We start from the raw sequence: 15,063 nt of genomic DNA, 5'->3' as shown, positions 1-15,063 counted from the left end.
CAGCAATAATTAGTCAAATTTTCAGTTTTATTATACATGACCTTACCATCAGAATCAAAATCAGAAGACGTTTTTATCCCCAAGGGGCAATAAGAACAATAAGTAGCCAGTCATTTGCTTTCCTCTTCTTGAGCTGCCCCTCCTGCTCGCACTTCTTGCTAACTTGATTGCATTTTTTTTTAACGCTGCAAGGTGCACGGAAAGGAAATGAAAAAGCAGGTTCATTATGCTTTTAATGTTGCCATACATTATATTTTCATCACCTTTTACAAATTGCTGTCATCCGCCGTTTCACCTCCTCCCCTTCCACAACGTGCACACATCTCTTATGCTGTTGTTTGCATTCAACTGTAAGAAGCCCTTAAGCGTAATAATATGATGCAGCTCCATTACTATGCAAATGTTTCGAAGACTTATATAAAAACATGTTCAGCGTTGGAAACCTTACTGCAGATTAATCCAGATTTTTCAGCAAGTCATCTGGCAGAGCATAAAAGTATGCCTCAAAATGCTTAAGCTATTAACATTAGCATGCTGAAGCGTTACTCATAGAGATTTATGGAGGTGTCGCTCGATAGCACAACAGCAAAGGTTAGGTTTGTGCTTTGAAACCATTTTATCATTTAAAAAAAATGTATTTTGTTTCCCGAGCAGGAACATGCATTGCAAAGTTGAATGATTAATGTTCAACAAACAACAGCCAAAAGGTGTGTCACTGTTTGCTATTTATCAACAGAAGCGGTGATCAGCAGTAGTTAAAATGAGCGTTCAACTTAAACATTTATTTTCGGCATTGTTTAGAAATCAATAATGAGAGAAAAAGAACACTTTAAAAGTGCATTTCTGTTTTATTTAATAAGAAACTACTTCCAAAAGGAAACCACACCCTAGTGGAGTTGTTTGTTAGATGTCAAATACAGGATACTGTAAGAAATATCTGACAATTACCAGGTCAGCAGTCAGGAACACAGACATGTCTGTACACATTCCTGTATGCTGTATGGTTACTGAAGATTAAAAGAAAGCCATCATCAAAAATGTAGACAGGCCACCAAGTATTTGTGGCCTGTCCTCTACTATTGTAGATGGTGTTTTTTTAAGCCTGCTGCTTCTTGTTTTGTCCTCCATTTGTCCAGTTTCCTCATCCCAAGTGCTTTGGCAATGTCTTTGTTAGTGTAAAATACTATTGTGTGTTACCTTTCAGGTGTAAAAAGGGGGAGCAGTTGGGATGGACACCCAACTTTGTGAATAAAACAACTTGAAAATGACACGATGTAGGATTTTCAAATTCATGCCATTGGTGCATCTACCAAAAAAATCTCAGACCAGCTGAAATCTTGATCTCACGATCAAGGTCAAGTTTTCTGAAAATCTTGTGAACATGATAACGTGAAAGAGACGTGATCTATGATTTTGCAATTGATATAATAAATGCACCTGTTAAGAATTTCACATAAGTTCCAGTCTCAGTGACCTCAACCTCAAGGTCAGAGGTCAAGTTTTTGGAAAATCTTGTGAATGGGATGACTCAAGACGGGAGTCACCTAGGATGTTCAAACTTATTTCATAGGTGAATGTACTGGGAGACTGAGGTGAGCACTAGTGGCTTTATGCTATTTGAATATATGAGATGTACAACTAGTGTCCCATAAAGATAAAACAAAGTTACTGTTTTGGAAGCTACTTTTAGTTAAGCAAGGAAACACATAGGAGGTATTAGGCATTATTATCTTTACCTTACAATATAAATCACCTTGAGGCAACCGTTGTTGTCATTTGGCATTATATAAATGCACATGATAATTTTTAAGACCCCTTTCTTACACTACAGACTGAAGTTGTCAGAAGTGGTTTAGAATATAAACTGAAAACATGAACCAGTTTCCTTTTTCACAATCCAGTCAGACGTCTGCCGTTTGTTTTAGCTGACAGTGTCTGCTCATCTGGTTAATCTTTTCACCGAGCAACAGTATTGCATAACCCCCATCTTCTTTTTGTGAGCTGTGCACACACACAGACACACACACCTCGTCACACTGTTTTTGCTTTGAAATGTGCTGCGTAACCTCATTAGCAGCTTATGAATCTTTAAAAGGGTCTTTTTTTGTTTCTGACATTCCAGACATAATGAGAAGGGCCTAAAATCTGCCCCACTGGTTGGAAAAGAAAAAGGAAAAGGCTCCCATATTATTCACTCTGTCCAATTAGACAACACACATATAGAAACTCTTACATAAAGCAGAATGGAAAAGAAAGAGACAGAGTTTGAATAAGTTAATGGCAGGTTTTGGGTGCAGTACAAAACATTAAAAAACATGTTTTAGTGATTATATATCAGCTGTAAATAACTCTTATTGTCATTTGTCAGTGTTGTGCTGCTGATATATCTGTATATCTGCAGGGCTCTTGTTACATATATACAGCTTGTCAGCTAAGACAGCTGCAACAATCCTCCCAAATCTAATGCAGCATATATGGCAGGTATCATACAAGAAGCCAGTGAGTTGTTGTTTCCAGACAAGATTTTCTTGGCTTAGCTTCCTGTTTATCCGACACATCCATCCAAACTGGCTAATACAGTGTAGGTCCTCACTGTGCTGCCAGAAAGCTGTAGCTTATACAGTCATGGACTCCATACGATCTTTGAAGGTATTCTCTGGTATCAGGCATGGAGATGTAGGCAGAAAAGCTTAATTCCTGCAACTTGTTAGGTGGGGGTGGTCATGTGGGGAATTTGAAGCCAAGCCAACACCTTGAACTCGTCATCTCTGTAAAAAAAAAAAAAAAGAAATTTATACAGTTCCCTAAGCTTCCTGATATTGCTTAAAGGGAGCATTTATCCGGGAAAATGTATCAGTCCAAGAACAGAGCCTCTGTGATGATCCTTTTAGGCATGCTGACTTGTTCTGTGTCTGTAAAAGTTGTGATGAGGGATGACAAATGCAGCAGTGAGACCTTGGATGACAGTAATGGAGACAAGTCGACAGTCCGAGACTATGACAGGATCGGTGGAGACTTCACCAGCGCTGTTTCTGTGCAATTCTGGCCATTAAACAAAACCCTTCCTATAAATTTGGACGTGTTAGAAATAAATGATGAAACCCAGGTGTTGTAGCTAATTGTATGTGAATATATAATTACAATTTGGATACATATTAGCTGGATTAAATGCAGTAACCTAGCTTGATATTAAGGACAGGTTGATTAGAAAAAAATAGAAGTGCTCATTTAAAACAGCTGTATTGTATTAAAAAAAAGGGCTTTTTATACACGACTTACTCTAAGATGTGAAATTTATCAGAGTGAAATGAGTGGAATTCCACTGCTTTCCCAGCATTCACAGTGTCGAGATGATCTTCCCTGATTCTTTGTTTCTTTATTAGAGGCATCTGTACTGAGTGTCTTATGCAGAGAGGCCGTAGTGTTATCAACACAACAGTTGGCTCGTGTGTGTATGTGGGAGTAAAGTTATCTGCCCTCCATTGTGTGTTAACACATCAGAGTCTTGATTAGTCTCAACTGAGTGGTTATGTTCCCTTTAATAGGGTGCATTGGTATGTAAAGTGAAGAGTAAAAGACACAGATAAAAGCACAGATAGGGAAAAGATATTAAAGGAGTAGTAATAGGGGATCGTATCTCCTGACCACCAGAGGGCAACGATGTGTTGAGTAGCAACAGTTAGCACAATAGAGAATGTAGCAGAATGCCTAATTGAATTGCACTAACATGTTAAAGCGACCCTGTTCATTGATGTACCGTCATTACCTTTGGCTTGATATACATTGTGCACAAATATTAGTAATTCAGTTATTGGACTAAAAGAAGAAAAGAAACCTGCATTTGTACGCATCCACAAAAAATGAAGACTCCTTTAGCATTTCTTAACTGGCACCCTTATCGGGTTTAATCAAAAATATTAATGTCAATGCAAATACAGCGTCAGATCTGATTTTATTTACCATTTTCTGACACGTCACGCTTAATTTTCATTTTTAAGTAAGATTTAATAAGGTTTATTTTTACTATGATTCTCTTCTGGACCTCCTTAAGAGAAACAGCAGAGACTTTCGTTCTGCAGATGTGAGAAAAGCTCCCGTTTCTCATGAAATTGTAAACAGTTATAAAATCCTCTCTCTTAATCTGTCTGCCTGTGACACTGTTACAGTCCTCTTCCTTCCTTTTGTCTACTCCTGCCCTTCTCCTCCGTAACTGGAGGTCATCCTATTTTAGATCTCGCTCAAAACAGGACTGATCTAACCCAGATTTATACGTGAAAAAAAGTGTGTGTGTGTGTGTGTGTGTGTAGAGGGACAGGAGGGTGCAACTGGAAATTCAAGTGTGAGTGTGCGTCTGTAAGTGTGTCAGTGACGCAGGAGAGGAGAGAAAGTAAGGAAGAGTTGAGTAGGTAAATGAAAAGAAAAAAAGACAGACGGAGAAAGGAGAGACAGTTGAATGAGATTATTTACCGGTGGGCTAAAATCGTAGACTGATCATGGGCAACCTGGCTGACCGAGTTGGGCCTAAGAAAAGGTTCGTCAGGGAGGCGAGCTCTCTTCAGCAGCACCTGCTATCTGACAGTGGAGATGTAAGTGTCGAGAGCACTCTTAAAAACAGAGACTTCTGCTGCTAACTGACTTCTGTGTCAGGACAGCAAGAGCCGAACTCAAAGTGGCATTTTCTAGAGTGATAGATAACAGAGGAAAATTATTCTATCTGTTAAAAAAAAAGATTTTCTGGTTGTTTTTTCCTCATGGAAGTTAATTTATCATAGTCTGAACATGAATATAAACATTCATTTGGACAAAAGTTACCTGCATGTGTGTAAATTTAGAGGTTACCTGTGAGTATTTAATCGAATGTAATAATCTGGTGCTTTATGGCGTACCAAAACTTCCTGTCTGAGTATAGCTCTTCTAATAGTTGCTAAAGTGTGTGGATTATTCAACAAATGAAAGATGAGAATTCCATTAAGTGAAGTGCATGGTCTCTCATTTACCACCGTTTCCAAGAAATTGCCATTAGTGTCTGACTGCAGCGCAGTGGAGCACCAAAAAACAATAAAATTATAACTTCCATCTTCTCAAAGCCCTGGCTGAAAATAGTGCTTACCTTTAACATACAGTAGAGAAATCCTGTCAATAAGTATCTTCCAGTTGTTGGTTTAGAAATAATTGCCTTTTGTACATCGGTAGTTATTCTGTGGCATCTCCACAGAGTAAGTAGCTCTGTGGAGATGCCACAGAATAACGAAGAAGAGATCAGATAAGCGGAGACTCTGCCAAACTAGGTGAAATCACAGTGTGATTTCGAGGCTGGAGAACAGCAAGGGAGCGCTGTCGTCAGGCTAACATAGGACAGTGTTTTGAACTCAGATGAAATTTATGCAAACTGCCTGTAGAATAAATGTAAAGTGTTCTCATTTAATTACGCACAGGGCGATGCAGTGTGTGGTTTTTTCATAGAGTAAATAAAAGTTGAAGACTCACTGTTTGAGTCCAAGATTAAGAAGATGTCTCAGAGGTGCTTCTGTGTTTTTGCAGTATGCCTTTGTCTGAGGTTCCACACACATCCGAATTTCCCTTTGCTTTAAGTTGCATCATTGGCTGCATGATACACTGGCTGTCACTTGCAGTCTGAAGGCAGGGCACGACTGATACGCAACCAGGGGCTCTTGTCAGCAAAATGCCTACTTTATGATGGCTATCCATTACAGGGCAAGGTTGGGTCCAGTCTCTCAGGGGTCTAATTGAACTGAGATGTACCCTCTTCCCTCAAGCTGAGTCACAACTTAAAGTGTGCTTGGCTTTTTGTCTGATTTGATATGCCAGCGCAGATTGGGCTGTGCATACATCTAAATTTAATCACTTAAAGACGTCCATCTTAATAAAATGATTGCACTGAGATCTATGACAAAGACAAAGTACTCTCTTGAGCTGCACTAAACTGTGGTTTATCTCCCTATTTCATCAGGTGTAGAGCAAATCGTCTTCAGCCTCTAAATTATTCATAAACCTTTAAGGGTGAAGAATCATGAAGTAATTTCCAAATCAATAATATATGTTTCCCCTGTATGACATACTTAGAGTAATTAACTACAACAGGCTTTCACAACAACTTGCAGACACTTTGCTATCGACTGGAAAAGTTTATTAAAAAAAGCATCTTTGTCTATGGACAATTATGCTTATGCAATAAAAGCACAGCACACAGTCATATGAAAAGAGCAAATAAGTTAAATTATCAATGAACTCCCTCACTGGATAGTGATGGAAAGAATGCAAAACTTCTGCTAAAAAAAGGCACAAACTGAGAGAAAAAACTTTTGAAACAGTACTTGACATCTGTGGGTCCTGTCATGTGCTTACCATCTTCCCTGGTGGCTTTAGGAAGGGCCTCGGGCCAAGAACTCCAATTTACATGCTCTATTCGTAGCAGCTCTGCCGATGCAACCCACAGAAGAGCCCTGAGCTCAAAAGCAGACAAACAAATGAGAAATAGATTAAAGAGTGTGGGAAAAACACGGAGTCATGAGGAAATGACATCCTGCACATTTCATGTGGAACTTGATTTGTGAATTTCTTTGTGCAATTTATTGACAGTTAATCACACCATTACCTGCTAGCCCGTGAAAGAGAGAGATGAGAGATGCAACGAACCTGGTTTTCAGCTTGAAAAACACACATTGGCTCAATGGATTTAACTGGGAAGACTATAAATATTTTTTCAGAATAGTGCCATCATGAGACAGTGATACGTGAAACCGAGACTTGACTATTTTTCCTGACCTTTTCATTGCATGAGATACTATCTGCTGCTTCATACTAAAAATAGTGCATTGCTGTAGAGAAAGAAGAAGAATGCAGTCATTAATTTCCCCATTTCCCATTTAGGAAACTCAATGAAGAGGCAAAAAAACCAAACAAACCCAAAACCCTTTCTGACACTACACAGATCATTTTTTCTGCACCATTCTCTTGCACATTTATAATGTGATAAGTGAAAACTGGTTAAATTAGTGACTCTCGCATGTATATGTGCTTTGGTATAAATATGATGCTAACTTGATGATATTAAATTCATAGGTCAGGGTAGTGATTATAAAGAGTCACAAGATCACCAAAGTCATTTCATTCTTGGATTCGTTCTCTGATGAACCAACGTCTGTACAAAATTATGTGTCAATCAGTGCGGTAGATGTTGAGATATTTCCACCTGGTAGCAAAATAATCAAGTTACTATCCCAAGAGCCATGCTCCTTCCACATCCAGTGACATTAGTGAGGGCATTCTGAACCAAGAGTCAGCTAGCTGCTTAAGTATCATTAGCTCGTGTTCACATGTCACCTATGCTGTATCTATAAATGCATTAAATACTAAGATTGCAAAGCCTCAGTGGTCCACAAGCGAGATCCCTTAGCCCAGAGTAATTGAGAGTAATGCCAGGAAAGACATAAAGCCAGCCAGAAAGGATTTAAGGACAGTGACGTAACTCACTGTAACTCACTCATTTGTGACACAGTGAGTCACATGTTCAGCACAAGTGCGTTGGACATGACTAATACGGTATGACGCTGCTCGTGTGATGATGTACAAAGATTTACTCTGGAAAAAAAAAACTGGCTTGATGTCACACTTGATATATCCGGAACAATTCCTCTATTATGGCTGTTACAGATGAACTGAAAATACATAACAGCATTTATGCTTTTATTATCATTATTCTGCTACAGCAAGTGCCGCTGGTGGCATTATGTGTTTATCTGCCTTGTAGAGAGCTTTGCCTTACTGAAGAAATATGTACTGATTTTAATGATTTTAATGGAGGTAAGTGCGTGGAGAATGTTATAAATCTCCATGAGCACACATCTTAAGTCACACCGTGTTTCCATATGGCCTAAATAACCTCGGAATTTCCCATTTTTGTGTCATATTTTGGGATTTAGAAAATGCTTACTTACCAGTGAATGTTAGTTGATGGATGATGATATTGCAGTGAGTGTCTATATGAGAAAGTCTGATGAGCAGATGCTCAGGCCTCAGACTACTGAGAAAGCAGTAGGTTTTAATAGGTTTCAGACTTTTTATTGTGTACTTGAGGGGACATCCTTTATATGATCAGTTCATACACGCCTCTCTGGCTCTAAACACGGCAACCCCATCCAACTGCTGTTCAGATCTTTTGTTTGGGCAGCAAATCAAACGATAGTTGGCTTACAGTTATGGGTCTTGGGCTTTGGCATGCCAATACGCAGACCAGCGCCGCAAACATTACGTCGTTAACAATAAAGGAGGATCCATGTTAATTTTTACCAGTGATTTTTACAAGCTGCAGCAATATTTGACGCTCAGTGATAACAGTCCTCTGGAGAAAGTTCCCTTTCTTCTATAAGTATATTTAAAGGAAAAATGACACTCTTTTGAGGATACTAATCTTCAGATTTTTAGATCGAGGACACAAATGGTTTGAGACAGATGGTGTAAAAGGAGGCCATCTATTTCCACTGTGAACAACTATGTGCCACCTGTAACGTCATCTTGAGACCCATTCCCAGGCATTTCAAGCCTCGCTCACACCTCCGTGTGACCTTAATAACAAATAGGTTGGCATGGCGGAGCAGTATCTTACAAAGCATTCACACCTTGGTTCGTGTGACCCTTACTCAATCAGGCAGATTTAATTATCATGCACTTTGTTGCTTCTTACCCTCTTACTTACTATGGAAAGTACAGGGTTTCAGTCCTTTGAAAACTTTATCTTTCACATGACTGTTCAGGACAATAAAGGTTCAGCTTTCATAACTCTGCTCAAAAGGAAGCCATGCTCTCCTTAGGTGATAAAAAACAACTGGAAAGCACAAGGAAAACCTGCCTGCTACCTTTACTGACTACTGCCTCTAGCATTTTTATTTTTCAGAATCACTATATTACTGTCGCTCGTCTCATCCAAGTTATAGAATGACAACAAAATAATATTGTTGCCAAAATGTCAAACTGTACCTTCGAGCTCTCGTATTTAGTCTGTGATCGTTAACACAAGGCAGCAGAATCATCGTTAGCAGGTGATGTGAAAAACAGAAAGAAGGAAAAAAAAACATGGGCATTAGCTGTCATTGAAACCATGCTAACCTGTGCCAAAGCAGTTTAGGTGAGCTGTGTTGACAGCGGTCCAGTGCACTGAAAACTCATCTGCCAGATGGCTCAGGGGGAGGGCTTCAACCAGGGAGCACTTTAATCAATCTGATTAAGGGGAAATGCTGCCTGTATTTTTAGCCACTCCATGGCAGGCCAGTGACCATTCATTGAATTTTGTTTCATTAGCTCTTATGTTTATCTCTTGGAAGGGTGGATTTATAAACAGGGTGAACTAATGCAGAGACCCAAGTAAAGGGAATTTACTTATTTTAGCAAATAATTCTATGATCATCATAGACGGTAACTCAATTAATGCTAATTATTACAATAAGGGGTTCAGTTGGCTTAGCATTGAGTGGCTTGTTCTTTCTAACATTGCAGCCTGGGCCACTGATGAATCCTGTTTAAAAAACAAAATGACCATAAAAAGCTGCTTCCATATAGTCAGCGTGACTTTAAGGTCTTGAAGTTGAAAACGGTCCCGATTTTGAAGCTAATTTGTTTAGCTGTGCCTTAAATTAGTTCTTTGCATCCCCAAAAGACATGTAGGCCTAGTGTATGCACTGGAAAAGTGAAATGGCACTTGAATGTGTTTAAAAGATTGCCCTGCCGAATAGATTGTGGTGGCAACAGTACAGAAACCCCCTGCAGGGTCCTGACGATTCCCGCCCAAAACATGCAATCTGTGAACTGTCAACAGTTTACTGGCGTGACGGATCGTTTCAGCTGACGTAATGCAATGATGCACAAGTCACTGTCAGGGAAAGTAGACCCAGATAGATGTAATAATACACAGTTTAACAGTACAGCTCATATATCTGTAATAATGGCACACCAAATATAAGCAGGAAAAATGGAAATGGATTGCAGAAATTGTTAGCTGGAGACAAACAAATCATCATTAGTAGTCGCCCAACAGAGCATGGTGCATTTTTAAGATGGGAAAGAAAATGCACTTCCCTACATGCTCTATTCCTTGCAGTAAGAGTGACTTCATGTTATGGCCAAAACAAAATGTGCATGGTGTCAATAAGTGGCTTGCAGTGTAATATGTACACAACTAAAACTGTGTAAACATACACACTTCCTCTCTTTGATAGATTACGGATGTAAGCCTTCCTGCAGCTCTGAGATGTGTGCATCGCAATGACTCACTGTCCCAGCTGGAAGCCTTTTTGTTCTTTTTTTTGAACCATTATGTCTTCTAAATATGTCCCTACAGTAAGATTATATTTATAAAATGAATTCAGACTGGTGCTACATACAAAGTGTAAAGCTGTGGTTGATGTGTGCGGATGCAGTTGCATGTCTGCCTCTGGGACAGCATCTGTCGTAAATAAGCCATATCCTAAATGTTTGCTTTTCAGGAAGCAGAGAATGCGGGATTATTTCCAGCTTGAATGCCGTACATGCTTCTCTTCAGAGAGGTTGTTGAACAGCATTTTCTGACCTTTCCTGGCATGAGGAAGATCATGCAATGCTTTGCACGAGAGCTCAACCTTAGACCTTAAATAGAAATGTCAGTTTTTTTTTCACTGGGAGCTGTATTAGTTTGCCCAGAGGCTAGTTGTTTACATTTAACTCATTGTATGTCTGTCCCTCTGTGTGTGTGTCCATGTGTGCTTGTGTTCCCAGCCTTGTGGCTCTTGTTGCAGCCTCATAGACTCAGATTCAGTCCAAATGATGGATATCAAAGAACATTAACATTGATTTCTGTCTGCTCTGAATAAGCCCCTATTTCATCATGCTGTGGTGCAACTGAAAAACGTCAGGCCCAATATCATAAATTCTTTTGCTATCCCACCTACCTATTTTTTCTCTTACTGCGACTTATGTTTTTTTATTTTACTTTATGTTTTTTAAATGAAAACTTAATATTAGATGCTCAATTTCTCAAAGCTCTTCTTTAGACATTGGTTGTTTTTACTTGTGTTTTCTTTCTAGAGAACATAACTGTAATGTTTAGGTTCAGGCTCTGGGGAGGCCAATCCATGACTGATGTCTGTTTTTCTGTCCACATATGATTTTACTGCATTGGCAGTGTGTGTGGGATTTTTGTCTCAAACACACAACCAGGTGCCTAAAGATACAACTTATAATTTGGTTTATGTGTAGACATAACAGTGGTTTATCCCTTGAGGTAGGTGTTGGGTCTGTCTAGCACAGGCCCACCGCTGGAACGAGACAATTTAAAAACACAGCAGTAGGCATTGTTATCTGTGCTTAAAATATTCAGGCTAATGTTACATGGTTTAGCAAAAAAACAAACAAGAAAAGAAATCGTGGTTAAGTGGTGAGTTAAAAGGACTGGAATGAAAATGAGTGAAAAAGCAGACAATGTCCAAAGAAAAACTTTGAAATACCGTCATAAAGTCTGGAGAACTTTTTCTTAAGACCACTTTAAAAAATTGCACGCAAAAGATATTTACCCGACCACCCTTAAGACTGAAGGGGTTATAAGCAGGAGTAGAGACTAACAGTGGCCTCCCTTGACAGCGACACCATAAGTACCATTTAACTGCCATTAGTAATGCCAAAAATGAGAAAACTTTAACCACATCAAGCACTTTTCACCACTGGACCTTTCAGCAGCACTATCCTCATCTTCAGCAGGACTCTGAGTAACATTCAAACAGTTCAAATGGCAGAAACACAGTAGAGGATGCACAATAAACCCAACAACCATGCAACCAGTAGAGAAGCAAATAAGCTAGCATCTTCATTCACCACTGACCAGGGCAGTGAGCATCAAGAAAAACCCCGAGGACTTCAGTCAATCTCTGAAGACTTGTACAAAATGGAAAAAATCCTATTTATAGCCCGAGTCGTGTTCAGAAATGTCAGGACACAAATGTTTTTCCCTGACATTGCTGGAAACGGAGCAGCCGAGATAAATGGAATTTATCAAAGAATAAAAAGGAGGAGAAATAGAAAACCAGTGTGTCTGAGAACAAAAGGTTCCTTTAATATTCATCAGAAAAAAAAGAATTTGACTTTGTTACTTCTCTAAAAATGTGACTCAATGATTTATCAGCAAAGGTTGAGCACATGTGCACAAACAGGGATTTGGTAGATGGTAGAAAACCAGACTGTTTTTGCATAGAAAATGCATTTTAGACGATTCCAGACATCCATCCACCTGTTCTTAACCTTTGATCCAGTTCAGGGTCACAATGGGGCTCGAGCCTGCCCCACCCTGGACAGGTCCATCACAGGACCAACACAAAGAGAACCATGACCATTTCAACTTGCAAATGGCCAGAAACCAAGTCCAAGTTCTGTTGCAACTTGCCAGAAAATTAGAAAAAATTGAATGTTTATTGAATCTTCTGACCACAAAAAAAGACATATAAATTGGCATATATGAGTTTTAATTTGTATCATACTTCCTACATTTAAGGGGTTAAAAGGAAACAGAGAAATCTCAATAATATGAGGGAACTTGATCATAAAGGAATTCCTTATTTTGCTGGATCCAGAAAAATTATTTTAAAACAAAAGCGTGTGTAGTGTTGTGGAAGTTTTCCATTTAAATAAAGCCTGCAGACGAGTGGTGAGCAGTAGCTAACATTCTTTAATCAAAACACAAAGAACAGACAACCAAGTTGGTGGAGAGCCTGCATGACCGTGGGGCAGACGGTCAGCAGAGTCTCTCTGAGCCTAGCATGGCTCTCAGTTAAATACCTTCTCCAGGAACAAAAGGCAGTACACAGCTGTTTCACACCTTAAGGTTCACACTCCCTTGCTACCTCCCAGAGTCCTCGAAGAGACAAAAGACTCTTCCTGTGGAGCTGTCTGCTTCCCCCAACTTCCTTACTAGACCCCCACCATTTGTCTTACAGTATGAGTGTGAGACATGTTAAAATCCAGTGGCACCAAGGCATTATACAATAACATAATGTGATTAATACATAAGTAAAAGAAATTCCTATACAGTAGTAAAAGTTGGTATTTTAAGACCTCCACTTCAAACAGCACTATGTGGCAATGTGATAATTACACAGGAGGAAAAACAAATGCAGGAGGCACGCACAGAGGCAGGGTAAAATCCAAATCCACTCTTTAATCATAGGCAGGCAGTGAAGGCAAACAGAGGAAGGTAAAAGGACAAGGTCGAAAAATAGGCAAGACGTCCATCACAAGTCAAGAACACACAAGGAATAAATAAACAGGAAAATGAAGACATACTAGGAAAACACAAGAGTATGAATTGAAGGCATAAAAGCTACTTTAAACAAAGACATTCAGACAGCTGGAGGGTTCTAGGCACGAGGTATATAAACTGAGAAGGACGATTAGCTCACTCAGGACCGATAAAGCAGACACAGAAGGGAAAAAAGGCAGGAACAGAGATTTCAAAATAAAGCAGGAAGTGACTAACCAGAACCAAACATTATGAAAGGCAGACGCTGACCTCACCATAAATATTTTATCATGTAAACTCTTCTTCCTTTCCTTTATTTATTTTTGATACAGTCCATCTTTGATCAAAAATGCATTCCTTGAATCACGGCCAACAAACAAATGGGCCCATTAATCCATTAAGTGTTTAATGTGTTCATTACTGAGAATGGTCACAGGTCTTCGATTGCAGATTCTAATGTACGAGGAGTATTTATGTCCTCTTGAGTGAAAAGTTACTGGACTGCTGTTTGCCAACTCTTAGCCAATTAAGCACTCGTCAGATTCTTTCTCATGTATTTCCTGGGGATGCATTGATTGGTACTTTTTCAAGAGCACCAGCTTGACACTGGCTACATAATCATTTTGTCAGCATATCAAATTCTGCCTAATGTGGATGCTGGCCTTTATTCAATTTCACTAAAGCAAGCATTTTGCTTCCCAGCGTGGGTGCGTGCCACCTTAAACTCTGTTCTAAAAACAAGGCTCACATAATACCTGAATGTTAAGTCAAGGTCAAATGCTATATAGATACTATAGTCATTCTATAGTCATTCATTATCTCTCTTAAAGGTCTCACAGAAAGAGGCACTCAAACAGGCACACGGTTAACTCTAGCATTCTAGTATTCTCTAGTTTTCTTGAAAAGGGCCAGTAAGATGGGGAAAAACTTGTTTTTGCCACTTTGTTTTCATTTTTATTATACTTTTGTGTTTTATATATTATATTATGTTTATTTTCTTGTGCTGTGACAGTCTTTCACTATCCAAGCATCAGGAGACACTGCTTTTTCATTTAGTTGACAGTAGATGCGTAATTGCCCGCTGTCTTTTCCTCCACCCCTTTTCCTCCTCTCTCCCCTCACTCTCTCTCTCTCTCTCTCCAGAAGTGTGACTGCCTGCTCAGCCTGGAAGCCTATTCAGCAGACCAGAAGCGCCGTGTGTGTCAGTGCCTGAAGGACAACATTGACAAGCAGCTCCAACTACACAGGAGGGAGCCTCCCGTTCCGCATTTTGAACAGGTATGACACATGGACACACATATCTAGGAGCATTTCCAATTTCATTTGAGGCCAGAGATGAATCAGTAAACACATGAACACATGGGAATGCATATATTTGTGCAAACCCCCATCACAGATGCCCCGTGAATTGCACACACTTTGTGCACAGTAACGTCACGCATGTAAAAGCCTCGTCTGTAGTTCTTATTGCCATAATTCTGATTTTCCACTCACAGAAACTCTTACATTTCTCTGGGGAAGTTCAATGCTGCCTTTGTCTGACTTAAATTTCAAAGTTTAAAAGTTCCTTGACTGTCCTCAAGGAAATTTAGGCCACATCCTCCTAGCAAAAGCCAGTGTTTGTTCCTGTAGTTTCTTTTATAAACCAGTATGATTATTATAAACCGTAACCAGCAGGTTTAACTGAATGCTGTTAGCATCAGGTGCTTTTTTCATTGAGGTAAAGAGTTTGAGAAGAAACTCTGCCTTCTGTGTGAGGCTGTGCTTTGTTTTCTCACTGACATACT

The 15,063-nt window shown here is 39.4% G+C and overlaps 1 protein-coding gene across 5 annotated transcripts in view; it reads left to right on the top strand.

Annotated features, from left to right (window-relative positions):
• rgs3a (regulator of G protein signaling 3a) overlaps positions 1-15,063 on the top strand; it is a 122,262-nt gene that overhangs the window by 48,368 nt on the left and 58,831 nt on the right. For 3 of the 5 annotated variants that reach the window (XM_080304253.1, XM_026173696.2, XM_026173697.2), the window contains 2 exons: positions 193-219; positions 14,420-14,554. In XM_080304253.1, coding sequence (XP_080160379.1) covers positions 193-219; positions 14,420-14,554 — 162 coding nt within the window. The remainder of the gene's footprint in view (positions 1-192; positions 220-14,419; positions 14,555-15,063) is intronic. The other 2 variants (XM_080304254.1, XM_026173698.2) reach the window with 1 other exon arrangement.

Source organism: Astatotilapia calliptera, chromosome 7, assembly GCF_964374335.1.
Source record: "Astatotilapia calliptera chromosome 7, fAstCal68.1, whole genome shotgun sequence".
Lineage (NCBI taxonomy): Eukaryota > Metazoa > Chordata > Actinopteri > Cichliformes > Cichlidae > Astatotilapia > Astatotilapia calliptera.
The sequence above is the reverse complement of the archived record's forward strand: the minus strand, read 5'-3'. Positions and strand labels throughout refer to the sequence as shown.